Consider the following 27,626-nt stretch of genomic DNA (forward strand, 5'->3'; position numbering starts at 1 on the left):
ATTAGTTATTTGAAATCTGCAAAGGCTGAATAATTTCAGGTTGCAAACTTTATTTAGAGTTCTGTCAGAAACTAAAACTAATATATCCTTAAATTTTAAATCATTAGCTATGTGTTTAAAATATTTTAAGTATTTACACTGAATGCTCTTTTTAAAGCACAAAATCATTTGGCATCTGTGAATTTCAAAAAGTGTTGTATTTCTTATTCTTTGTAAGTTTATTCTCGACAAGAAACTTTTCTTTTATCCTTTTGTTGATGTTTCATAGCCCATGAAAACTGCCATTATAAAAAGACAGTGCCTTATGACTGGTTTTATTGGTTTTGTGCTGATGCAGCAAAAATCAAATCAGCTTACAAGCCTCAGCATTTTGATAAAATAAACACTGCAAAATATTGGCATCCTAAATCCTCCTGATGTAACATAGAAAGGAAAGTGTCTTTAATGTGGGGCACAAAAAAAAAGAAAGAACGAAATTGATTCTAGTATTCAGTGTGACAGGGTAAGTCGCGTGAGAAAATAAGATGGTTTTATGTAGAAAATTTTAAATATATTTTTCCTCTGTAATGCTTTGATTTTCATATGCATTTCAAGCAATATCTCTGAGACATGATTTAATTTATTTGCTTGACCTTATCTATCTAAATTACTATGTGCACCATAACAGTAAGAATAATACTTAGGAATGTTTTATATTTTTGCCAAATAAGGTATCTTATTATATAATTAAAATTCTTCCATAAAATCATGATGTCATAAATGCTATTGTCATTTTTCTCTTTATCTATCTGCCTTCACCGGTAATTTTTTTCTCTTAGCAAGTAGCCTTTGTTTTCTCATCTGTGAAGTAAAGGAGTAAAACAAGATGCTCTTTATGTTTTTTTCTCCCACTAATTCAATACTTCTTTTTCTTGGCTACACTCTATTTAAGTAGCTTCTCTGTTATGCTCTAGTTTGTCATTATCTCAGTTCTCTCCTTACAGAGAATTATGTTATTTCACGCTTAGCTTATTACCTGACTTTCATTTTTTATACATCCTTCTGGAAAGTCTTGTCTAATCAATTTGGCAGCAGCAATGCACAGGGCCAAGCTGTGTCCCGGTTCCTGAGTCTCTACTGGGTTCTATCTTGGTCCTCACTTCTCTGCATCATTGTGGTCAGAGGACCTTCAAAGACTACATTTTAGCTCAGCAGCGTAGTTCCCGTACGCAGTTTTATCACATCCCTTGGCAAAGACCAGAAGCTACTGCACTGAATGAAACTAACCATAGTCACAGGAGATTGAGCAAAACATCGTACAGGTGGTTCTTTCAACAGGCCATGTCTTCCCCCTACAATCTTCAGTTCATGTTGTAACTTGATATGTCCTTTCTTCTCAGTTTACATATAATTTTCACACGCAACATACACATATGTGTTTATTAATTTTATTTTTAATTACCTCCTAACTGATCTTAAATGCGTTTTGATTCTTAATCTTTAACTTGTACAGCTTCCATCAATTGATTTTAACCTTAGAGATCCTATAGTCTATTTTGCTTTGAAATGTTCAGCATTTTCTATTTTATTAAAAACAGATCTAGCTAAAGAGTCTTATTTCCTCCTTATACGGTAGATCTTAGTGTAAGTATAGTTCTGCATGTGTTTAATACAAATATTTTGAATTCAGAGGTCAAGCCAATTGCAGAGTTTTAAATCCTCTTTTATTCTGCTTGAGACTCACCTTGTTAGAAACTTTGCTTATTGAATGTTCTTTCTTTCTCTGGCATGTTAAACCTCTCTTTTCTCTTGAAACCTCCCCCACTGTCATTTAAATATGCTCAAATCTCTTAAATCTTTGGAAATCTTACTTAAACCAAAATATTCTTCTGTGCACTGCCCTGGATCTCCTCTTCTTCAGAGTCTTACTTTCTGAATTTTTTTTTTCCTTTTTTGGCATTTACTGGCTCCATCTTACTTTCTCCAAATATTTCTTTAATCTACTTCAATGTGACTTCTAAGTACTTCATTCCACTAATTAGCTCTTGCTAAAACAACCAAGCAACTCTCTGTTGCCGAATCCAAAGGACATTATTCAGTTCCTACTGTATGCATTTTTTTGGCAAATCACTGCAGGTGACCACTTCCTCACTGAATATTTCCTTGCCTTGATTTGTGCAGCACCGTAATTTCCAGATTTTCTTCCTTACTCTCTGTTCACTCTTTTTTCTCTCATTTGCAGACTCAATCTTCTCTGCCAGCCACTGAAATTCAAAATTGCACAAAGCTTGACCCAAAGACTCCTCTTCCTCTGTAGTCTTTTTCTCATCCATCCACTACTTGTCTTCTATATCCCAGTTGACTCCGAAATCTGTATTTTTAGCCTTGACCTGTCCACTAAACTCTAGACGTACATATCTAACTTCACATGACAGATCCATTTAGATGTTCCTTGGATACCTCCAACTCCTAGGAATGATCTTTCCCCCAAAAAAACTTGATCTCCTTTCAGCTTTTTCTCTCTCTCAGTGCCTTTCAAGTTTAACCCAGAAACCAAGGAGTTACCTAAGAAACCTAAGCCTCTTCTTTACCTTCTGTATTCCAATAATGACCAAGTATTATCCATTACATACACACACGCATACACACACATCTCTTGAATTTTTAGCTTTCTCCCCATCTCCAACACCACTTTCCTAGTACATGTACTGTTTTTTATCTAGACTGCTGCTATGTGCTCCTAAATGATCTTCCTGTGTTGACCTTTGCCACTGCTGATCCGTTCTCCACATAGCAACCTAGTGATCTTGTCATAATGCAAATGTGACTGCATTCCCAATCTGCTTCATACCTGCTCTGGCTTCTCATTGCTCCAGTAATGAAGGCAAATATCCATGATGTCCTTGCGTTCACTGTTTCCAATATCTGGAACCTAGTCAATATCTAGAATTGTCCCCAACATATTAGAGGAATTTAATACACATATTTTAAATAGAAGAGTGGCTTGGTCCTGTCAAAGCAGAAATGCACTGGATAAATTTAAATAGGCAAGGAAGACTTTATTCAAGGCTATTGCAATGAGGGAGAGAGGCCAGAACTTAGTCTGAGTTCAACTCCACTGAAATAGGAGAGTTTTTAAGGGCTGGAGTGAGAGTTTTTAAAGATGGGAGAGGTTTTTGTTTTGCTTTATTTTTTTGATAAGAAAGATTGGCCCTGAGCTAACATCTGTTGCCAATCTTCCTATTTTTGCTTGAGGAAGATGGTGCCTGAGCTAACATCTGTTGCCAATCTTCCTATTTTTGCTTGAGGAAGATGGTGCCTGAGCTAACATCTGTGCCAATCTTCCTCTACTTTGTTATCGGATGCTGCCACAGCATGCCTTGATGAGTGGTGTGTAGGTCTGCACCCGGAATCCGAACCCACGAACCCCAGGCTGCTGGAGCAGAGCGCGTGAACATAACCACTACGCCATCGGGCCAGCCCCAAGACAGGAGAGTTTTTAGGAGCTGTGGTGGGGAGCATCATAGCCATCTGTGTTTGCTAATTAGCCTTACCCAAAGGAAAAATAAACTTCTAGTGTCATCATGACAAGAGGTAGTTTTACAAGCTGGAGCAAGGTGCTCATATAAGTTAGGTTCCTACCCTCCCACAGAGACTGGGTGATATCTTCTTTGATGATTACATTTCAAAAAGATGGCTCCTAGGTCCTTGAGAAAGACAGCCTTGGGTTGTAAAACTGACAAAAGGCTTTTAAAAATATTTACATTGCAAAGATGCAAAAGAAGAATTTACAATTACATATTTTCTAAGGTAAATGATCTAAGAAAAGAGAAGGAATGGGCTTCAGTGGTTAGACCATCTGAATTCTGGAAGGGCCAGGATAAGAGAGCAGTCAGAGGACCTGAGGTGGGAAGAAGCCTGTCTAAAGTTTAGAAAACTGAGGGAAACGGTAGAACCATCTTGGTCATCCCTTATCAATTTTTCTGTCATCTTCTAGCACCACGTTTCTTGACTCTATGTGCCCCAGCCAACGAGTACTTCCTTCAATTACCCCAACCCATCAAATTCATGTCCAAGGTAGCATCTCTTAACTGCTTTTCTCTCTGTCAAGAAAGTTCTTGACCTCTCATTATGTGATTGACATGGAATCATCCTTCAGTTATCAGTTCTTGTTAGTTCCTCAGGGCATTCTTTCCTTCCTTCTGTCTTTTTAATTTTTTCTTCTCCTTTTCTGGAGATTTCTTTAACTTTGTTTCCTAACATTTCATGTAATGTTTTCATTTTTTCTATCATATTTTTAATGTGTATTTGTTGTCTGAATGTATTTTGTTTCAACAGGGTCCATTTAATTTTTTTTTTTTTTTGCATTTGTGCAGTATCTTTTACCTCTCTGAGGACATTTATGCCATTTTGTTTGCTTTCGCCTTTATATTTCATTTTAGAGGATCCCTTCAATTGTCTGGTTATCGTTGGCTGTTTGATGATATATAATAGACTCTAAAAGGCTCACTACAAGCTCTGGGTGCTTACTCAAGGCTGAAAAACTGTAAGCTTCATTATAGAGTGATATAGTGGGTCATTTTGTTGGAAATCCATGATATGTGTCTTTAGAACAGAGTTGATATAGTACAATGATTAAAAATATGAACTCGGTAGCTCATCTATCCATGTTTGATTCCTGGTTTTGCCACAACATAGTCACGTGAATTTAGGCAAATTATTAACCTCTCTGTGTTTTGGTTTTCTTATTTGTAAAATGGGGACAAAAATACCTACCACCTAATAGAATCCTTGCAAAAGTTAAATGATTTAGTATTTGTAAGTAATTTAGAATAATGTCTGGCGCATGCTTTTCTTTATATAAATGTTAACTGCTATTGTTAATAGCATTATTATCTCTCTGGAGCAGTTCAGTTTTGCTAGAAGAAAATCTTCCATTATCCTTAGTGGAGGAATTCTAAGAACCAAGGAAAATACAGGACTGACTGGTCTCAACATTGGTTATAAAGTTCAACTTATTCCTTCTGGTTTCAATATGGCCTCCTCCCCTGGCTCAACTGTATCCAGTGTGCTTTTGTTTCCTCTCCAGAGAATCAAACCTCTAGTCCTCTGCTTGGGTGGGATGGAGCAGTCACAATGCTGCTCAGAGATAGGAAGTAGCTCTAAGGATCTAACTGTTTTTAAGACATTCCTTCAATAAATTCTGCTTTTGTTAGACCTTTGATCATTCTGGATTTGAGAGGGATTTGGAACTGCCGATCTCTGAACCGTTTGCAGGGTTGAGGGGTTCTAAATGTTGGTTAACTCAGTTACAATTCATCTATGCTTTTCAGCTTCAAAAATTTTGTTTCTGTTGCACCTTGTCCCATTCTCTTTTGCCTTGTGGTTTCATACCACAGGAGAAAACACATGTTCAAAGATGATATTCAACCTGCCATCTTTGCTAGAGTTCTTGGTATTTTTTAAGAAAAATAACACACAAGTATTTGATAGCAGTATGTTCTCTTTTTAAAAAATAATTAAATTACAAAAATATCTTACTACTGCATAGTGTGTTTACATGTAGCATCTCATTTGATCCTCACAAAAACTCTGTGAGTTTGTCAAAGCTATTTGCCTATTATGTAAACTGAAATTCAAAGAGATTAAGTGGCTTAGAACATATATTACATTAATAAGAAATATAGAACTACTTCTATCATTACTTCCGACTCAGTCATACGTTATTCAGAGTTTATCTATGTGTTAAACTATAGGTAATCAATTAATTTTGAGTGGTCTGATTTATAGAGAAAAAAGCATCGTAAGCTTCATATTCAGCCTAAGAGTTTGTTTCAAATACTTTGCTCAAGTACTTTATAAACCGTCTTAGCTGCTTTAAATTTAAGGGTTTCAGTAAAATTCATGTTGTGCAGACCTTTGTTTTTAAACTGGTGATGCACTATACTTTCTTCGCTGCTAAAAATAATAGAAGTAATAAAATTGCCAGGAGATGCTAAAGGTTAGTCCTCCTTTTCAACTTTCTGTAGAAATGGATAAGAGTTGAACAGCATCTCTCTCTCTCTCTATCTCTCTCTCTCTCTCTTTCTCTCATACATACACACACACACACACACACACACACACACAGTCTACAGAGGTAGTGATGGCTTTTAATCATATCTCCCATATCTTTTCTGCACAGACTTATGTTTTACAGTTATGATTGGGAGGTGCAAAGAAGTAACTGCTCTAAATTGGAAATTGTGGTCAAAGAATGATAACAAAACAAGCAAACAAGCCACATAAAATGTGTGTGACTAGCAGAGTCAATATTTCTGAATTGAAATATTTCTTATTTGTTTTTTTATTTTTATTATGAGAAACAAAACAATTTGTGTGACTTTTCTATCTAAACTTTTTCTGCAACTATAAGAATAATAAAAATATTTCTATCTTCTGCAGAAAGGAAAGATGAGTGAAGCTGCATAAAAATCACAGATAGTAGATTACTGAACATTAGAAATAAATCAATAAGAGATATTTGAATAACAATGGAAGCCGGGAAATGATTAGTTTCAAAATGAGTATAAATAGTAGTTTCTAGAAAGTGCTCATAGAAATAGAAAATCAGCGTAGGGAAGTGTTCCAAGAATTTTATATGAAAATGTATTTTGTAAAATCCTTATTTTGTTAATTAAAGGTTAGTATTATAGATTAGATGTTTTAAATGTAAAATAATACTATGTTTCACATTAATTTAAAATTAAGCTATAAATATGTATAGTATAGATTATAAATATTTCTTACTTTGTGGTTTTCAGTTGTATAAAAAAGTTTGATGTATTTGCTACATTAACCACAGCAAAATATTAATAACTGTTAAAAAATGTAATTCTCTTCTTTAAAATTGTTTGTTTTATATAATGTTTAAATTAGAAAGTACTACTCCTAATATTAAAAGAAGAGAAAGACATAATCGTACTATTTAAATGATTAGTGCCATTGCAAAAATTATGTTTCCCCTCTCTTTGGAACAAAAATACTAGTCCTCAAGTTTTACTAAAATTAACTCTTCAATGGATGGAACATGTTATGAATTGGAAATCAAGTAACTAAAGCAATAAAACATTGATTCCTGATGTTCTTATCACTGAAACAAAGCAGAGAATTTAGGCAATTTATGGCCCATACAGGTAAAAGTAACTTTTTGTGCACTTTATCTCTCTGCTTGGCTTTGGCCTCAAAGAGTACGCCCATGTTGTGATATTACACTATCACTCTCCATTAAAGATGTTACATTTTAAATTGTCAAATGATGAGTGTGCAGTTTTGATTACGTAAATTTTTAGTGTTATTTATGGAATTGTGTTAATCATCAGTCACATTCACTAAATCAAAAACTATGTCACTAAATCAAAAACTATGTCCTATTTTATTTTTTTTACATAAAATCCATTTAATCTGCAGGTGAGCTCTAATTTTGATTGTATTTTGTATTTAGGCCTCACTCAACTCAAAACATTGGGAGAAAAGTTCTTTACCTTTGAAAGGAAGTGAACTTGTTTTAGCTATCCTCGTTATGTCACTGATTTGGATAGCCAAATGAGCCTGTGCAAAATCTCACTATTGGTCTTAATTATTCCAATAAAAATGTCATCATAACCTTAAATATTTCTTTCATTTCTCTTTTCTGTTCCCAACATTTGATTATTTTACTTGAGAACAATTGACATGCCACCATAGCGGCCCAAATTTGTAATCCTGACAATCTTATTCTAGGTGTTTTAGCTGTTCTCTTTGAAACTTCAAGCCATTGGCCTTTTAGCGTGTTTTGGTTTCACTGGAGAGCAAACGTTTGCATTTCTACCCTCTCTTAGCCCTAATGCTATACTGGTTTTTTACATATAAAGCACTCATCGTACCTTTAGTTTTTTTCCCCAGTAAAGTTAGGGGTTTTCTTCCCACTTTATCATTGGAATAGTGCTGTAATTTTTCTAAATATTATTGTGCACCAGCCTTTAAATGGAAGTAGTGGTAATATCATGTTTATGACCTGGCACATGCAGAACTAAAAGCATGCTTAAGCTGTAAAAAGATTGCATATCTATCTGTTTGAAAATAGTTTTGGCTTTTTATAAAGTGCAACCAGTATGATGAATATCCTCCTTGTGTTTATAGCTTTGGTATTTTTTTTTTACTTTTTTGCATTTGCATGAGAATTAAACTAGAGTGAGGGTTTCACAGATGAGCTTTCCATAAGCAGATGCTAACCTTTTCACACGTGTGTTTACCAGTGCCTTTTGAACAAAACCCATTTCTTTCCTTTGGTAATGAAATTCTAGTAAAACCCTACTGAGAATTTTCAGTTGAATATAAAATCTATCAATTTTATTTGTCCAAGAATCTTTAGTTGGTTAGTAGACGTAAATGATGGGTTTCATGTTGTCTTGAGGCAAGCTAAAAGAAGTTCTGTGGTGTATGGATTGTGTCTCAGTGGAAATATAGTCATCCTTATTCGTAACATCCTTACTTGTAACAATATTCTTCTCATCTCTTCAACCTATGTCTTCGTGTATCCTCGGGGGTTAATGGGACATCTGTCTTATAGTCAACCAAACTGGGGAAAAAATCAACAAACCTCATGAAATTTTACAAGTGTCAATCTGTGGCCAGTGTCTGTCTCTTCTAAACTGATGTTATAATGTTGAAAGATAAAATTATACACATGAGATACTCATGTGAGATATAAGCACAAAAGACCCTTCTTATTAATCTTGTTTCTTGTCTTTATTTCTATTGCTTTCTGTGACTTACTAGTTGTGCATTTTTGAACATTAAGACATTTTTGATGCATTTGTTAAGTAAATCTGCACTGTATCTGGAAAAATGATGAGAAATTGCTATAAGAAACTTTTTAAAACAGATTTTGTTTTTTTTTCTGTTTAGATATCACTATTATTAATAATACAACTATAAGGTAGTATGAATAAACTAAATGTAGTCGGTTCCATCTAAATATTGTAGGATCACATAGAAACTAAGGAATATCTTTCTTATGTATTTTATTTTTCCCCAGAAATCAAAAATCTCCACATATGACAAAATGTGGGCCTTTATGAGTAGCCGGAGGCAGTCAGTGCTCGTCAAAAGTAATGAAGAAGGTATCCAGCGAGTCCTCACCTCTGATTATGCTTTCCTAATGGAGTCAACAACCATCGAGTTTGTTACCCAGCGGAATTGTAACCTGACACAGATTGGCGGCCTTATAGACTCCAAAGGTTACGGCGTTGGCACCCCCATGGGTAGGTTTTATGTCAGCCACTTGTTCTCTGCTCGTTAATCTTAGTTGCTGTGTGAAGGGGGTAAAACAGTGCCTCCATAAGCCATTACGAATGAATGCATCTTGGTTCTGTTACTGTATAAAATCAGGGAAGCAATTTAGACATCTGCTTCTAAATGGATAAGTGACAAAAGAAAAATTGATTTCTACCAAAATGTTTAGTAGACATTTTTACTCTATCAGTGTTGAAAAATCTCACGATGTCCCCCTAAAGAGCCTTTTCAATCCTACATTTAAAAATTGTTTGTAAATAAAATAAAGTTTTTGCAACTCTATTTTTTCGGATTTGTGGCTTATGAGTATAGTATTTGACTTAGCAAGTTAACTAAAAGAATGAGGCACAAATGGTTCCCATGAATATGTATTTTATTTTATTTAAGAGAAGGTACATATAGTAGACTATTTACCAATAACATACCTAGAATATTTGACACCTAGGACTATTTTTTTTTTTTTTTTGTGAGGAAGATCAGCCCTGAGCTAACATCTGCCAATCCTCCTCTTTTTGCTGAGGAAGACTGGCCCTGGGCTAACATCCATGCCCATCTTCCTCCACTTTATATGGGATGCTGCCACAGCATGGCTTGCCAAGCGGTGCGTCGGTGCGCGCCCCGGATCTGAACCGGCGAACCCCGGGCTGCTGCAGCGGAGCAAGCGCACTTAACCGCTTGCTCCACCGGGCCAGCCCCTAGGATTAATTATTTTTAACATCTCCTTTCTTCCATATGATAAACTATTTTCCATAATAATCATGAAATGAAATAAAGGATAATAATTACCAGAAAGACAAATAATGAGAATTTTGATTTATTGAATTTCATATATATGTATAATAAATATGAATGTGTATATATGAATATATGCATAAATGCATAATTACACCATATTACAGTACATGTGTACAGATGGTGGACATAATAATGGTTCGCCTATGGTATAATCTCCAAAACTTGTTAATATGTTACCATATATGGTAAAAGGGACTTTGCAAATGTCATTAAGTTAAAGATTTTGAGATGGGGAGATTATCCTGGATTAACCAGATGGTTCCAATGTAATCAAAACAGTCCTAATAAGAAGGAGGCACAAGGGTCAGAGTCACAGATAAGGAGACATAATGACAGAAGAAGTGAGAGAAAGAATGTCTTAGTCCAGTAGCACAGCTATAACAAAATAAACAAAATACCAGAGATCGGGTGGCTTATAAATGACAGAAATTTTATTCTCGCAATTCTGGAAGCTGAAAGTCAAGATCCAAATGCCAGCCTTTTCAGTGTCTGGTGAGGATCTGCCTCCTCACTGTATCTTCACATGGCAGAAAGGTCAGGGGATCTCTCTGGAGCCTGTTTTATAAGAGCACTAATCTCATTCTTGAGGGCTCCACCCTCATAACTTAATTACCTTCCAAAGGCCCCACCTCCAAATACCATCATATTGGGGGTTAGGTTTCAGTGTATGAATTTGGGGCAGACACAAACGTTCAGACCATGGTGGGGGAGGGGGAAAGATCTTTCTCTCTATATCTATCTATTTAGATCTATCTAGATACATACAGAGAGATATTAAGAGAGGTTTGAAAATTCTGCCTGCTGCATTGAGGATAGAGGAAGGGGCCACAAGCCAAGACATGCAGAGGACCTTTAGAAGTTAGTATGGAAGGGAAGGAAACAAATTCTTTCCTAGAGGTCCCAGAAAGAATGCAGCTTTGCAGACCCCTCACTTTTAGGGCTTCTGACTTCCAGAACTATGAGATAATAAATTTGAGTTGTTTTAAGTCACTAAGTTGTGGTAATTTGTTACAGAAGAAACAGAAAACTAATACTGTACAAAAGAAAAAAATAACAGATTAACATGTTTTAATTATATCAATGTATTTTTTGAAAGAAAGGGAAAAATACTTATAGCTACTCACTGGCCTATCACAGTAATAAAAAAATAACACTATACTTTTTTTGAGCCTTAACTTCTGCAAATTTATCAATGATTGGGTCAAAACCGATTTTTGTGTATTCGTGTTTAATAAATAGTATAGTCATTTGTCAATTTATCTTCACTCATAATTTTATTAATTTTAATTTTGAAAACTTTCTTTCAAATGAACTAATGTATATACAATAGTTGAAAGTTTGGCACAGATTCATAAAAATCTCATTTCATAAGACAGTCCAGACACTGAAATATGATGCATGTCTTTGTTTCTTTGGGATCATTTCCACCAGCTTTCAAATGTCTAAGAAGTCCAAAAATTTTCTGCCATAATAACTTCCAAAAAAATTCAACTATTGAGTTCTATTATATTTGGTAAAGTCCTCTGCAGTTCATTATAGTTCAAAATAGTTTGAACTGACTTTGAGAGAATTTTGAGACACTAGGTCCTATAATGCTACATATCCCTGCATTTGCACAGTATACTTAATGATTCCACGGTTATTATACAAATGAAAAAAAACAGAACCTTGAGTTATTACTCCCAAAGTATGCAAGTGTAGCTGAGCCCACATGTACTGGGGGTGAACTGTAGAATAAGAATTCTCTAGATTAATTTCCAAGTAGAGTACAAGAATAAGAAATAAATATATGTGAATTCAAAACTCAATAAGAGTTGGATTGTTAAAACCCAACAGTGATTGTTCAGATCTTAGATGGATAAAAGATATTTTCAGGGAAGAATATTGTATTTTTGACACGTTTCGACTTGCCAGTGCAGGGTGATAGTTGATACTATTATTGTTTTTAAATTCTCCACACAAAATGAACCCCCATTATTGCCTCCCCCATGCAAAGACCTCCCAAAGCCTTGCTGTTGTTATGCCAATGCATATATTAATTCAAAAGTTTTATAATTAATTTTGATATATTTTAAATGCATAAAAATAATTTTCTTTTTTTTTTAACTTTTATTTATTTATTTTTTCCCCCAAAGCCCCCGTAGATAGTTGTATGTCATAGCTGCACATCCTTCTATTTGCTGTATGTGGGACGCGGCCTCAGCATGGTCGGAGAAGCAGTGCATAGGTGTGCTCCCGGGATCCGAACCTGGGCCGCCAGCAGCAGAGCGTGCGCACTTAACCGCTAAGCCACTGGGCCAGCCCTGAGTTTTCTTAATTATAGCTTAAGGAGTATATCTTTTCAAAATGTTAAATTATATTTATATTCACAATATGGTGGGTTTATTGCCATAGTCTTGTGTTGATGGGGTGCTCAAATCAGGGCAGTCTCCATAGTTAGATCAGCTATGGTTCTGTCCCTCAGTAAGAATTACATAATGAACACAACAACTTCTTGAGTTCATGTACCATTTGTTTGGAATTTGTGATGAGCAAATTTGCTAACTTTTCACGTGTACTTGTGCTCATTTTATGAAGTTACATAAGCAAATTGATATTTTAGAAAAGAGGCTTATAATGTGCTATTAGAAAGTATCATCAGAAGTATTCTGCATTCTGATATTCTAGATTTAGCCTTGTCACTTATTGTGATCTTGGATGAGTCACTTGAAATTTATGGCATCTAGATTTCTATTTTTTTAAATTAGTAAAAGAGAGGGTTATACTAGAAAAATCGAAGGTCTATTTAAATGCTAAACTTATAATAATTTTTCAGATGAAATGCTTCACAGAGTCCTCGAGTTTGGTCTAAATTGGGCTAGAAACTTTATGGAGAAATGTGATTAGCTGATGTCTTAGAACAAATTTAAAAAATTAGGCACACCTTAATCACTTCTGAGGGGTGGAAGCAGTAATTTGTTCGGCTCTCGTGGCCTTTTAGTTTCATTTGGAAAGAGCTAGAGCAAATAAATGCATTTTTCAGTGTTGTTTCTGAAAGGAATGAGATTCCTGTGTATTTTTACCATCCTCTTCTGGTTTACGTTGTCTGGAGGAGGGCAGAGATTGTTGTCTCTTTGTTGTTGTTGAAAGTCCACACAACAAAAGTGCATGCACTCTGTGGACCCTCAATTATTATTTGTTGAATGAATGCATTCTACATCTGGATGGTGCAGCAATATTTACAAACAGAGAAAACAAATAACTTTTAGAGCTAATGCTAAGCATGGCATCTTACATTATGAAATGTGATGACCTCATTAAACTTGAATAATCCAGGATAGCAAGAATTTGAGTAAGATTTGCAGAGGACATGTGGGAACTTTGGAGTATAGCACAGATATTTTTCATTAATGACAATTACATAATAGCACTCATAATTTCAAAATTTCTAAAATAGATAATTTTGACTGATACTTAATATAAAATATTAAACTTGAGTTTTTTGTTTGTTTGCTTATTTTATAAATACAATGTACCATTGTACCAGGAATGAATCTTTCATACTGTCTTGCTTTGAGGAAATGCTTGCTAAAAGTAGATCAAAATAGTTTTTATACAAATTTCAAAAATCCACTGGGGTATTTCAGATCTGAAAACTATTTTTTAAAAAAAAGAAAGGTAATATAGTTGAATCAGTTTTAAGGAAGTTCTCTGTTAGAGTTTACTGAAACCACACCAAGAGCAATTTTTGATCCCTCCCTACCCCTGACACTGTTTGCTGAAAGCTATTGACTTATTAAGGAAAATATAAAACAATTCAAAATATTAATAAACTGTATTTTTAAAGTAACTTTTTAAATTGAGGAAAATACTGGGTACAGCACTTGGAATTTCTATTTCCTCTAATTTAAAGCTTATCTTATAGATAAGCTGAGAGAATAAAACAAATTAAACTATAAGCCTTAGGATGTAAATTTTTTTCCTTTTATCTGTTCAACTCTTGGCTGATTAGATCAACTTTTGCCCTTCTGAAGAAAGCTGAGTTATTACAGAATATATTCATTGATATTGGCAAGGTCACTTGCATGAGAAACTTGTAGAAATCAAGTTGGATTATATTTCTAAGTGGAATCATTTCTTTGCAGTGTGTAGATTAGTGTGGTATAATAGTGTAATATATTTGTGTTTTCATTAAAATGAATTTTTTAAAATTAAGCCATTGCACATGATAAATTTCAAATTTTTATAAGGCCTTTCTTGGAATTTTAATGTAAAATTATCAGTACTTATTAAAAAAAATTCAAAAGATATGAATAATTCTTTGACATAGCAAAATTATAGACCAGGAAGAATATTTTAGCACATTCTTCTTTATTTTCATTGCCAAATAATGTTGAATTTAAATTTATTAAAATGTCTCATTATTACTAAAAAAATTATTTAATGCATTTAACATGTATTTTGTTTTTAGCCTAATTTTGAATGAGATAAATTTGACCACAGTAATGTAGGTTTAAAGCAATGAAAATTCCAATCACTCACCTGCAGGTATTGTAATAGACCTTTTGTTTCTCTTGTTTAGATAACTTGTTTTCTTCTCTTTCACTTGGTAATATTAAATTCTTAACTTTAGTGATTTATATTTTATTCATTCATAATATAACATAAAATTAAAATGATTTTGAGACTCAGTATGTTATCAGGGAGTCTTAATTCTCTTATAAAACTTCATTAAAGAAGAATATTCTAGAAAGAGGCATTTCCCACTTCACTCCCTCAGATACTTCACTTCTGAGGAAAAGATTTCAGGCAATAATTTATGATTTGCCATTTCATACCTCTGCAAGAAATATGGCTTCATGAATTATTTATATTTATTTAGTCATTAATATAAGCACAATGCCAAGCAGCTCTAGTACTTAAATGAGATTCTGACTTCCCATAAACTTTCCACCAACATCATAATCTGCATTTCTCAACTAGCTATTTAGCATTTGCCTTTTAATATTCAAGTACATCGAAGAGTATTTGTAATACATTATGTTTACTTAGTTTTAAAATTTCATTTAGGGGCCAGCCTGGTGGTGCAGTGGTTAAGTTCAGCGCACTCCACTTCGATGGCCCAGGGTTCGCAGGTTCAGATCCCAGGCGCAGACCTGCGCAACTCATCAAGCCATGCTGTGGTGGCAACCCACATACAAAATAGAGGAAGATGGGCACAGATGTTAGCTCAGGGCTACTCTTCTTCAAGCAAAAAGAGGAAGATTGGCAACAGGTGTTAGCTCTGGGCCAATCTTCCTCACCAAAAAAAAAAAAAAAATTTTTTTTCGTTTAATCATAAACGAAAAAAAGAAAAAAAAGAATGCATTTAAGTGTGAAAAAATGTTTTTTGAAGTCTTTGTCTTTTCCTGGCAAGAGTTAATGAGATAAGTACATTCAAAGCAGAGCAATATGGGCTCAGGTACTGGAAATTTAGAGCAGTTCCAGAAACTCCTCAGGATTTTGAGTTTATATCTGCAGAAGCCATAACCCATAATGAATATTTGATCTTCACTAATATTGTCAATGTGATCAAAGAGGGGAACTCCCTTTTCCTTGCTTTTATTGTTACTGTGATTTCCAAATATCATAGAGGCATATGTGGTTAAATGCAGGAGGTTAAAACAGAAAATGTCTCTTTTGGAGTGGGAAATCAGAAATATTTTTAAAAGTATACGTATTTTCCTTTTTTCCCCCCAAAAGTCCATGTATCCTCTTCTTAGCCTGCTAGGCCCCCTCCTGTGTGATTCATCTAGGGGCCTCTCCACCACCATTCATCACTCTGAGTGTGATGGTTACTGCCCAAAGAGTGTTGTGAAATCGCTGAATGACTCAGATATAAGCTATTTAATTAGGGAAGCTCTGTTTACACAAAAATACCTTAGTGGAGCAATCAACAATGATGTGAAGGTAAATGCTAAATAAGCATAAGCTGGTTTAATTAAGCTTGGGGTGACATTAAATCCCTTTCATAGTTTTCCTGACTGCAGCAATGTTATTTTAATGTGGTATTTACTGTCTGGTAGATTTTTGAAGTTGTAGGTGTTCTTACTCATAATAAGTTAACTGAACTTTCTATTTCATTCAAAAAATTAAAAAAAACAAAAACAAAAACAAAACCTCTAGATCAGATAAAAGCCAAAAAGCAAATCGCAGCAGTTTTCATTAAGAAATATTAAAATGTGTGATCAGTTGCAGTCCTGCCTCTTTCAGCATAGGTGATAATCTATTTTTCTGAACAGGGAGCATTTCTACTTAATGGTATTTTCAGCTGCATTGCCTCCCTTCTGACCGCTCGTACTAAACGCCTTCTTGATTTCTCTCTTTCAAATGTAGAGTGCATATTGCGCTTTGAGGACTAGGCAGACTCAGCAGTCCCTGAGCTGGTAGGAAAGCGGCAGTCTAGAAAAAACCCATCGAGGCCATTTGGTGTTATTTTTTGCTTTGCTGTGTTCAGTTAGGTAGAAATATTGTGAAGTGACTGAAGAATCTCATTAAAGCTATTTCTATTTTAAACAATGAGCTAGTGGCACACTTCATTCATTTGTTAGTGCCTCACAACTTTAATAACTTAGGTGAAATATGTGTCAGCTCAGGGGATGGAGGCAATTCTGCTCATGTCTGTGCTTATTGTCAATGATGCCAAAATTTTCTATAATTTTTCGTGTTCCCATTTTACTTGTGGGGTTAAATCAATAGGAAGTTTCAAACAGTCAGTGAATAATTATTTCTGTGAACCAAATCCGAATTAAATTAGTCATATCATAGTCACAGAACTACTAAATATATGTAATACATGAAGAATAGAAAGAGGAAATGTAAGGATGAAGATAAATGTAAAGTGGATATATTTATAATGTCTTTTGTTATTATTATTTGTTTTTGGTGAAAAAGATCGGCCCTGAGCTAACATCTTTTGCCAATCTTCATATTTTTGCTGAGTAAGAGTAGCCCTAAGCTAATATCTGTGCCCATTTTCCTCTATTTTGTATATGAGACGCCACCGCAGCATGGCTTGATGAGTGGTGCATAGGTCCGTGCCTGGGATTTGAATCTGTGAACCCCCGGCCGCTGAAGCAGAGCACGTAAACCTAACCACCACGCCACCAGGCTGGCCACCTATTATGTCTTTTAATAGTAAGGGTAATAAAGACAATTTTGTCACACACAAAATTGTAACATGCATTTTATTTCTACCATATTAACTTATTTCATTGTAAATATTAGGATACATTTTTCTTTCATAAGTGGATTTTAATGTTAACTTTACAAACTAATGTTTTATAACATTATTTTATGTTATTAAATACAAAATAACAGTAATGCTATAAATAATTCTCAAGTAATTTTTAACTCATTATAATACCCTTACACATAATCAGCCTAAAGTTGGGCCGGCCCTGTGGCTTGGCTGTTGAGTGCACGCGCTCCGCTCCTGGTGGCCCGGATTCGGATCCCAGGCGTGCACCGATGCACCGCTTCTCCAGCCATGCTGAGGCCGCGTCCCACGTGCAGCGGCTGGAAGGATGTGCGGCTGTGACATGCAACTGTCTACTGGGGCTTTGGGGGAAAAAAATAAATAAATAAAATTAAAAAAAAAAATCAGCCTAAAGTAGAAGTGGTAGAAGTGTGTCACATTGACATGTGGACAATGTGAAATTTCTTTCTTTCACTTCTATTTTCTAATATTAAATGCATGAGATTTTCCTGCTTCTTTATTTCTCATTATATGATGAAGCGAAAGATGTAGAATTGGTACTAGGGGAGGCCTGTTGTTTGTTTAAGGCAGATGCCAGTGTTTATCAAAATAGAAATCAGTATGAGAAGCGTGTTTTTTCCCTGTTTTGCTCACCATCCGTTTCTAGAACTCCCAATTCATCATATAATAAGTACTGTAATATTCATCATTATAGATGCATAAAATTGCCGGCCTTCAGTTCTTCAGCTCTACTGAAATGACTGAATACATTTGTCTTCATTAGTTGAAAATAATGCACAAAAATTGATGCAAATTATTCATCTTTCTGCGGGTCAAACCTTCCATTAAAATGCATTGTATTTTTTCATTGCAGAAGCAGCATAATTTTAATGTTGGTGAAGTGATTTTGCAGGGCTAAATCGAGATCTAATAATTTTCAGAGCTTGAATTAAACGAAAAAAAAGTCAAATTACACCTGGAAAAGCTGTACATTCCGGCATATTTGTTAAAGTCTAGATTTCATGTCACTGAAAACAAATGAGAGTCTCAGTAAGCGATGTCAGCTCCACAGACATCATCAACAGACCCTGCATGCTAGAATCTAGGAAGCTTCCAGAGGGAATTTGATGAATTGTGAGCACCAGTGTGAGCAGCCTCCATTAATATTGTAAATGCTGACTGAATGGTACCCAAACAATGCATAAATGGGTAATTCTCGTGAAAACAGAGTTCTGGTAGATTTTGTACGCAAACATTGGATCATTTAATTCGTTTAGTTAGTGTCTTGTGCCCATTAGTTCAAATTCTATTATAGAGGGTTCAAATTCTATTATAGATTAGTTAGCCAGATTGACCATGCCAAACTGTCATACTTTGGTTAGCAGGACTAAGTAAGATCAATGAATCACTCTTATTAGAAAAAAATTAGTCAAAGCATAGAGGTAAAATGTGTAAGTACTAAATTCCAAAGATAACAGCCTTGCATTTCCTGGCCCTCATGTAAAAGGTGTTTTCTTAGAATGCTGTACGGAATATGTGGTCTTTGTAGTCAGATGATCTAGTTCCCAGGTGTCCCAAGTGAAGTTACTGAGCCTCCCTGATACTCAGCATCCTCATCTGTAAATGGGTAGAATCAGGTCTACATATTGGATCAGAGCATGTGCACCACAAAGAATTCCAAAGGGCTGTCTTGAAGAGATGTTTTATAATAATTGAAAGGATGTATTTGTGGCTTTTAAGTTATTTGTATCTTACCCTGTTTGCTCTCTATTCTTTCTATATTCAGAAATATTGAATATATTGTAGATAAGATGGATTGTTAATATGACCCATTCCTAACCAATTAGAAATCTTTTCCTATGGAACCTAAGTAGGGTTTTACCATCAGCTAATCAGTGTATTGTAGTTAGGTAACCATCATTTTGGGGAAGAAAATTATTGATATCTACTTTATAAAGATGAGACAATTCCTATTGTAGGGCGTAATATAAATAAGTAAAAGGAAGTTTTTCCTTCTCCAAACATTTCGTCAATGTTTAGTAAACAGAGTCTGAGATGTTCAGAAAAAATTATCTCTATAGACATGTATGCCTCTTTTACATTTGGTAAATTTATAAGAAATTTTATCCCCCTACAACCTGCTTGGCTCTGTAAAATAATGAACATAAAATATAGATATACATCATCTCCTTTCTTAAGGAGACAAATGTGGAAAAACAACTATAACTGTCAGAAACCAAACCCTGCACCTTGAATAAAACAAAGCAGAAAGATGAGTTTTTTGCAAGGGTTTCAACCTGCAAGCCGGGAAGCTCAAGGCTACGGGAGAAATGAGTTTCCAGTTGCTCACAGACTAAGGGGTTTTTATGGGATACATACATTCGGCTTTTAAATTATTTGGCTTTTCAGCTAACTGGTTGCCTAGTGGTCTTCTTTCTTATTTGGATCAGAGTAGCTGAGTCAGGGAAACAACGAAGTCCACAAATGGCCTCAACAGACTTGGCCTTTGGGGACTGCCTAGTGTCTTCTGCTGATTTCTGGGCTATAAATTCCTGTAAGGTTAGGTTAAGTTTCCTTTATGCACCTGCACTGACCTTCTCTATTTTGTCCCTGACATAGGTGACTCCATTTTAGTTTGGTTCTACATAACACAAAATAGGGGAAATACAACATAAACAAGTGATCTGTTGTATAATGCAGGGACTCAGAGTGGTAGAGTTCAGTGAAGACCAAGCAGTCAGGCCAAATTGGAAAAAGGACTTGAGGTCTATCTTCAAGAGAGACTCTCTTGAAAAAATTATCCTCTTTCCCAATTTTTTGGGTTCTTGATTAGCGAGGATGATGATTTAAAATGGTCCAACTTTTATAATTCATTCATTCAAGTTTGATATTGGATTTGGGACAAAAACATCATTGTAAGGAAAGTATTCCTGACATTTCCATTCTTACCACTATTCAGATCATGACTAAGCAGATGAAAAATTTCAAGGAAGCCAGGGTTTCTAGGATAACACCATTTCTATTTTCATACTTAGTGTCAGAGTTTCATGATTTAATACTCAGAGAAGAAATGTGACTGCAAATCTACTTCACCAGCCGCTTTTAACTAATATGTATGAAATACATCAGAACCAGTGAATATAGTTTACTTTTTAATGAAAAGTGCTGATAACATTTGCCCGTTTTATTTTTTTTCATGTTAGAGAATATTCAGAATATGAATAAAAGGCAAGTAGCTGAGACACATACTCTATAATATGAATTTTTTTATTGATATATTTTGTGTGCCTCATATAAGCATCTCCCTTTGTGATCTTAGATACTTGAATATTCTCCTGAGGATTCTGTAAATATTTCTTCAGGTAGAATGCATTTAGATTACTTTTCTATAGAGGTCATAAAGACATTGCATCTTGAAGTCTACCACAGAGGAAAAACACAATCTCTATCCAATGTAAGCCAGTTATTGATTTTGAATATAGGTACTTAACTTTAAAATTTACTGTATCAACCATGTCCTTGGTGGTGCATCCACTTTATATCTGTATATATTTGCTCCCTAAATCCATATAGTCTCTACCTCATGTTGTTTTTTTATCTTTCTTCTCTCATTTCTACCTTAACAGTGGCATTTATATTTGGTTCCACTCCACCATGACCCCGATGTCTTGTACCTAGTTGTGTCCTCTATATGTAGAAGAAATGAACAGAGTGGGTTTGGGATGCTCTTACTGTCATTTTCCTTTCCCGTATATACCTTTCTAAACCAGGAATGCATATAGAAAGAAAGTAGAGGAAAAGTAGACAAAAGGCAGCCAAAGAGATAAAAGAGTTATTGTCCCTACCTTATTTTCAAAATAATGCAACCCTTTTTGTGTACCTACTCAGCAGACTAAGATAGTTCCATATGTTACATGGTTGTGTAGTATTGTGTTCTTTATTATAATGCTCCTCATATTTGTAAAAATTTATTCAATGTATGTGTTTTTTGTTGCATTGAAAATTCTACAAGGACAGGTCTCATGTTATGTTGTTCACCACTCTATGCCTAGCATCTAGCACCTATGCTAAGTAATATTTGTGTATGTAAAAATTAATAGCAAAAAAAAAAAAACATGATTCAGACATGGTCCTTGCCCTCAGGACATTCAAATCATCATCTAATTAGGAAAGAGATATAGAAAAACATTAGACAAATGCTGTACTAGGATGTCTGCAATGTGCTATGGCACCAAAGAAGAGGAGTCCTGTATATCTCTGTGACAGCCAAGGAAAGGTGTGCAAAGATAGAGAAGGATGAGCAGAAGTTAATCTGGATGAGAGGGAGTTCAATCAGAAAACTGGAGGAAGTGGCACCCCAGGCAATGGGAAATGCAATCAGTTTGTATTGCTGGCAGGTTCGGTGTAAGGAGAAGAGGATAAAATCAGAGAAGAAGCCATTGATAGGTTGAGGAAAGGGATTGTATGACATATTTAGGAATTGGGATTTTATTCTATAGCTCTAGAGCACCACTACAAAATTTTAAGCAATGAAATAATGTTATAGATTTCCAATGTCAAAAGATTACTGGGTATCATGGAGAATGGTTTACTTTTATCTGTCATTTACCATTTTATAATTAAAATATTATGGGTTGATAATTTATTTTCAAGATGAGATTAGTCTTCTTTTATTTTTATGATTTTTGCTCATGAATTTCTTATACTCCTATCAAATTCAGGGCTGTTGATGGGATATCATCAAGAGAAAACACAGGAATGATGACAGTGACTCCATACCAGTTTAGCTGTTATCTAACAGGGGGAATGGGCCCCATGAAGTGATTAGTTGCTATATATATTAAATGATTTATTTGAAATAAATGTTTTATAATTATTAGATATACATTAAAGATCTAGATATAATTTGGGTTCATGAGAAATGATTGAAGATAAAATTGCAAGCATGCATGACCAATTATTAAGTAATTAATATATTCCTTTATTTACATGTGTATTCATTCAACAAATATTGTATCCTTACTGTGTGCCATATGTTATACTAACAGAGCAGATACAATCCTTGTCTTCATGGAATTTACAGCCTATGAGGGTAAATGAGCATTAAACAAATAATCACAGAAATTATTTTTTAGTTACAAACTGACACAAATTCTATAAAGGAAAAGAACAATGATGCTATGGCATTGTACAACAGCATTACTGACTGAAGAAAACATAAAACTGGAAATATAGCAATATAAAATTTAATCTGAAAAGTAAAAATAAAATTTGTCTTAGCACATCTTAAAAACACATATCAGAAAGAAAGTGTCCTAAGAGATAATAAAACCCATCATCTGCTGAGGAAGAGGCCCTAAGAGAATGTGGTCTGGTTCTGACTTTAGTGGAAGATTTTATCATGGAAAGAATGGTAAAAAAAAGATAAAACTCTAAAAGCACCCAAAATTTGTTGTGCATTTGAGGAACCCAGCACTCATCTCAGCATAGGAAGCAGGGAGCCATTTCATAACATTTAACATTGCCAGTAGCACTGTCATTTAGAATGGAAGTTGGTGGTTCCAGCAAATACCCTCAGATCCTTCGTGCTGGCAGGTCTTTTACTTGTTAAGGCACTGGCCAAGGTAAACCATAGACTGTTAATGTAAGTGCAAGAATGGCATAAGAATTTAAAAATGTCTTTGTCACCCTAACTTATTCTAGATGGTCAATACTAGAAGTATGAAATAAGTCTGTTTATGGACTCTACTTATTCTATTGAATTCAATAAGGATCTGAGAAAATGTCCTATATCAGAAGTTCTACCTTGACGTATTTTGGCTATATCATAATTGATATGTTATAACTGATTCAATGTTTCATTCAAAAAGCACTTATTGAATGCTTACTGTGTGATAGGCACTGTGCTAGATGCTGGAGGAAATAAGGTTTGTAACAGATGGTTGATTACCTATAACTGACAAGTAGCCTGGTCTTAACCCAACATTTAAAGGGCTTCAAGATTTTGGATATATGTCTTAGAAACATTTATCAGATTAAACTCTTTCAAAGAAGAGGAATAATTAAGACATTACTAAATTTCTTTGAGCCAAGTCTCTGGAATACTATATGCTTAGTGATTAGGGTATACAGTAGTTCCCCCTTATCCACAGTTTTGCTTTCCTCAGTTTCAGTTACCCACAGTCATCTGCAGTCCAAAAATATTAAATGGAAAATTCCAGAAATAAACAATTCATAAGTTTGAAATTGTACGCTGTTCTGAATAGCGTGATGAAATCTCTCTTTGTCCTGCCGGGAACATGAATCATCTCTCTGTCCAGCGTATCCATGCTGTATACACTACCCACCCATTAGTCACTTAGTAGCTGTCTCAGTTATCAGATCGACTATCACAGTATCACAGTGCTGTGTTCAAGTCACCCTTATTTTACTTAATAATGGCCTCAAAGTACAAGGGTAGTGACGCTGGCGCTTTGGATAAGCCAAAGAGAAGCCATAAAGTGCTTCCTTTAAGTGAAAAGATAAAAGTTCTTGACTTAATAGGGAAAGAAAAAGAATCATATACTGAGGTTGCTAAGATCTATGGTAACTTTTATTATAGTATATTGTTAAAATTGTTCTATCCTATTATTTGTTATTGTTGTTAATCTCTTACTGTGCCTAATTGATAAATTAAACTTTATTATAGGTATGTATATATAGGAAAAAACATAGTATATATAGGGTTCAGTACTATCACGGTTTCAGACATCCACTGGGGGTGTTGTAACATATCCTGTGGATAAGGGGGACTACTGAAGTCAACTACCCACAAGATATGTAAATAACTGTATTTCAGAAAGTGCACAATATCTTGGAGCAATGATAAGCTAGAAGAAACCTAAAATTATGAGTAGTCTACTTCATAGAAATATCTTCCCAGACCCAAAAGAGAACAGCTCCCCAGATGTTACCTAGTTCTGTGTCATATGCAGTACATAATATCATCATCATGATCTGAGTAACTATGAAATATAAAACGAAGGAAACTAAAGTCCTTTAGGAAGTGGGCAGAGAGGATTTGCCATTATGAAAAATAGCAAGCCAGACCCTTAGAATTTTAACAAAATATTTACAGGATTTATGTGCTATTAGGAAGAACAAAGGCTATGTAGCAGTTTTTTTTCTTTTTTCTAAAAATTGGTTTAATCAGTTTTGGTATACAACTATATTTAAATAACTCTTATAACTCTTGCCCCCCAAAACTATCTTGTAAAGAGACTTGGAAGCCAGGTGTGGAGACGTGTCTTAAGGCTAGCAGTGTGATGTAAATTATTATGAGATAATACTTCATGAAGCACATCGAGCAATGGAAGAAAAAGAGCATACAAAAAAAAAAGCATGTTGATGAGTTGTGGTGTAATCATGTGTAAATTCAAAGACAGGGAAGAGGATATCTAGGCAGGGACAAGCAGAAAGATCTAACAAGGAACAACATCTTTTGACTTAGAGAACTGATGTAGTAACAGTAGTAATATTGTGTCTAGGCAGTACTTTCCAAATTGAGGGTAAAATAAAATAACTGATGAGGACATCAACAGATGTGAGGGAAAGAATTCTTCCCCTAAAAATGAATTTGACAATTATAAACAAGATTTTTAACTTTTTAATTTTTTTCCTGTAATGGATAGATGGAAGCTTTTATTTTGCTAATGTATAATGTGAATTTACAAGAAATGTATTTGTTATGGAGTATTCTTCAAACCTATCTAACCAAGGAATTCTTTAAAAATGGAACACAGATGTACATTTCCCAAAAAGAGAAGTATGTGTGAGAAAATCCAATTTTGGAAATATTGGTGTAATGAGCTTTAGAGATATACATGGAAAGCAACAGTGATTTTGTTTTTGACCTTTGCAATTGACTAAAGCATAGAGAAGCCTGATTTGAAAGTAAAGAAACTTTTGGCAGGATGGATGGGAGATTACCAGTATGTGGATAATGTGATTTTAGCATGTTTCACTAAAGCATGTTAAGTATTAGACAACTTGCTGTGCAATCTTAAAGAAAAGCTATTTATCAATCAATGATTTTCCCCAAGAATTAAACATAATGCTGATTGCGTTAACTTTATCATTTTCATACTGTCTAGATGTACTGAAATAGGATAAGGAAAATGTTGGTTCATCTTTAAAATTGTGAGTCTGTAGAGTATGAAAAGGACAATCAAATGAGCAAATCAATAAATTGTTTGCAGTAGACTTAGAATTTAGAACCAAGTATGTATAACAACATGTGTGTTCCATTCTATAAGTGTAAGAAACTTAGAATGATAGAAAGGAAGGGAAGGCAGGAGGGGAGATGGAGGAGGTTGCGAGGAGGTAGGAGAGGAGGGGAGGGAAAAGGAAGAACAAGAAGGAAAGGAAACAAGAAGAGAAAGTATAAGAGAGAACGAAAGGAATGGAAGAGTAGTGGGGAAGGGAGAAAATAAAAGGAAGGAAGGAAGAAAGAAAGGAGGGAAATCAACTCAATTTAATAAACCCAGCAAGTTAGCTCTGAAATAGTTGGTGAAATTTGTATTAGTTGTTTATAATAATCACGTTTATTTTCTTAAGGAGCTTTTAATCTATCTGTTGGGAGAGATTTTAATGAAATTATAATTTTATGTAAAATTCTTTGATCCAAATTTAACATTTAGGGGCATTTAGAGATAGTAATTCTATTATTGAGGAAATTCTGAATAAGTGCGTTTGTAGTTTTATATATGCTCGTGCGTATACTGTTACTGTCTATCACGTGAAACTGCCTCTGTGCCTCCTTCGAGTGCTCATTTTGAGCCCCTGGTCTGATTTGTCTGGCATATCAAGGGCTTCATTATGTCATAATCATATGTTTTCTTTCTTTTTTTCTTCCTTCCTTCATTCGTTCGTTCGTTCCTTCCTTTCTTCCTTCCTTTTTTCCTTGCTTCCTTCTCTCTTTCCCTCCCTCCCTTGCTTCCTTCCTTTCTTATGTAAGCTATAACTTTTTTAATCTAGTAAATGAGATCTTTTATAGCAGCTTGTAAAAACATAATAGTTTTTTATTTTTTAAAGATGTGAAATAGAAACATTTTTGAAAAACAAAAAATAGTTTTTAAAAACATAACTTTTTAAAACATAATAGTTTCTTACTGTCAGGATAGGTTATACGTTTAAATAACCAAAGAAAGACTCATTGCGAGCAAGAATATAAAAGAACCAAAAATCAGAGATTGCATAGCGAAAGTCGAAGGACTAAATTCGGCTTCAGGAGGTGTTTAGCTTATCCTGCATGGTGTTTTTAAAAAATAACTTATTTGCCAACATTTTAACGTAGAGAATTTTAGACAAAATATTTCATGTGATCTCGCACAAAAATTAAAATATCTGGTAACCCTGTGTGGAAATTCTCACAGAATTTTAATAAAACTAGAACTGAAAGTTCGCTTTCCACTTTGGATGTTGCAATTTTCCAGATATTTTTGTCCTAACTTGCTTCTTCACTCATTTATGGTTAACTGTCTGCCCCCTTAAGCATTTGAGGATTGACGTTTAGGTACAATAGTATATATTATAATAGACATATTTACAATTTCCTCAGTAGTGTTCTAATCAAACTTAGAGTCCTCTTGCCAAATACACATCTTCCTCAGAGGCAACCTTACATGAGACCCCAGCTTCTCTCAGTTAGCACACTATGCCATCGTAGTTCTTTGCTTGCCAGTATGTGGATTGAGGCTGGGTTGGGACTTGGGTGAGACTTAGTATCTATCTGTCTCACTAATGGCTCTTCACTTCATTAGAGCTAAGCACGCGGCTGTTCATGTCACAAGGAGGGTGAGATACTTTTGTTCTTTGATCTCAATATGTCGTTGAGATTTTTCAACCAGATGAAATTTCAGTCCACGTTTGACTTCAACTAGTATCTGTATAGAAATGCTTCCCAGGGAACATCAAATGATATACCAGAGAAGTAATAATTCATTGTTGAATTATTGTTTCTTTTAAAAAATAATTACCTAAATCAATGACACAAGGACAAGTACAACATGGCAATGATTTACTGTCATCGATTACATTCCCTATGTCATTTCATCTTGTTAAGAACCTCAAAATGAAGTATATTAACTTTGTAGCTTTGATTCAAACCAAATGCTGAAAATATACTTTATTAATATTACACTGGAAAATAAGTAGGGGGAGGTTTGCTAGCAATGGGAGATTTTTATATTTACAATAAATGCTGGAAATAGGAAGTTCAGATAGCAAGAAATCAAGATGTGTCCATCGTTTGTTGAAAAGTGTGTTGCTTTTGTTTGTGCCT

The 27,626-nt window shown here is 34.7% G+C and overlaps 1 protein-coding gene across 5 annotated transcripts in view; it reads left to right on the top strand.

Moving 5' to 3' along the window:
* The window catches only part of GRIK2 (glutamate ionotropic receptor kainate type subunit 2), a 653,495-nt gene that overhangs the window by 608,344 nt on the left and 17,525 nt on the right, over positions 1 to 27,626 (top strand). For all 5 annotated transcript variants that reach the window (XM_087443926.1, XM_004422155.3, XM_087443925.1 and 2 more), the window contains one exon: positions 9,038 to 9,263. In XM_087443926.1, the coding sequence (XP_087300052.1) occupies positions 9,038 to 9,263 (226 nt within the window). The remainder of the gene's footprint in view (positions 1 to 9,037; positions 9,264 to 27,626) is intronic.

The sequence above is a fragment of the Ceratotherium simum genome, chromosome 19, assembly GCF_057802395.1.
Source record: "Ceratotherium simum simum isolate JZ-2026a chromosome 19, ASM5780239v1, whole genome shotgun sequence".
NCBI classification, from domain to species: domain Eukaryota; kingdom Metazoa; phylum Chordata; class Mammalia; order Perissodactyla; family Rhinocerotidae; genus Ceratotherium; species Ceratotherium simum.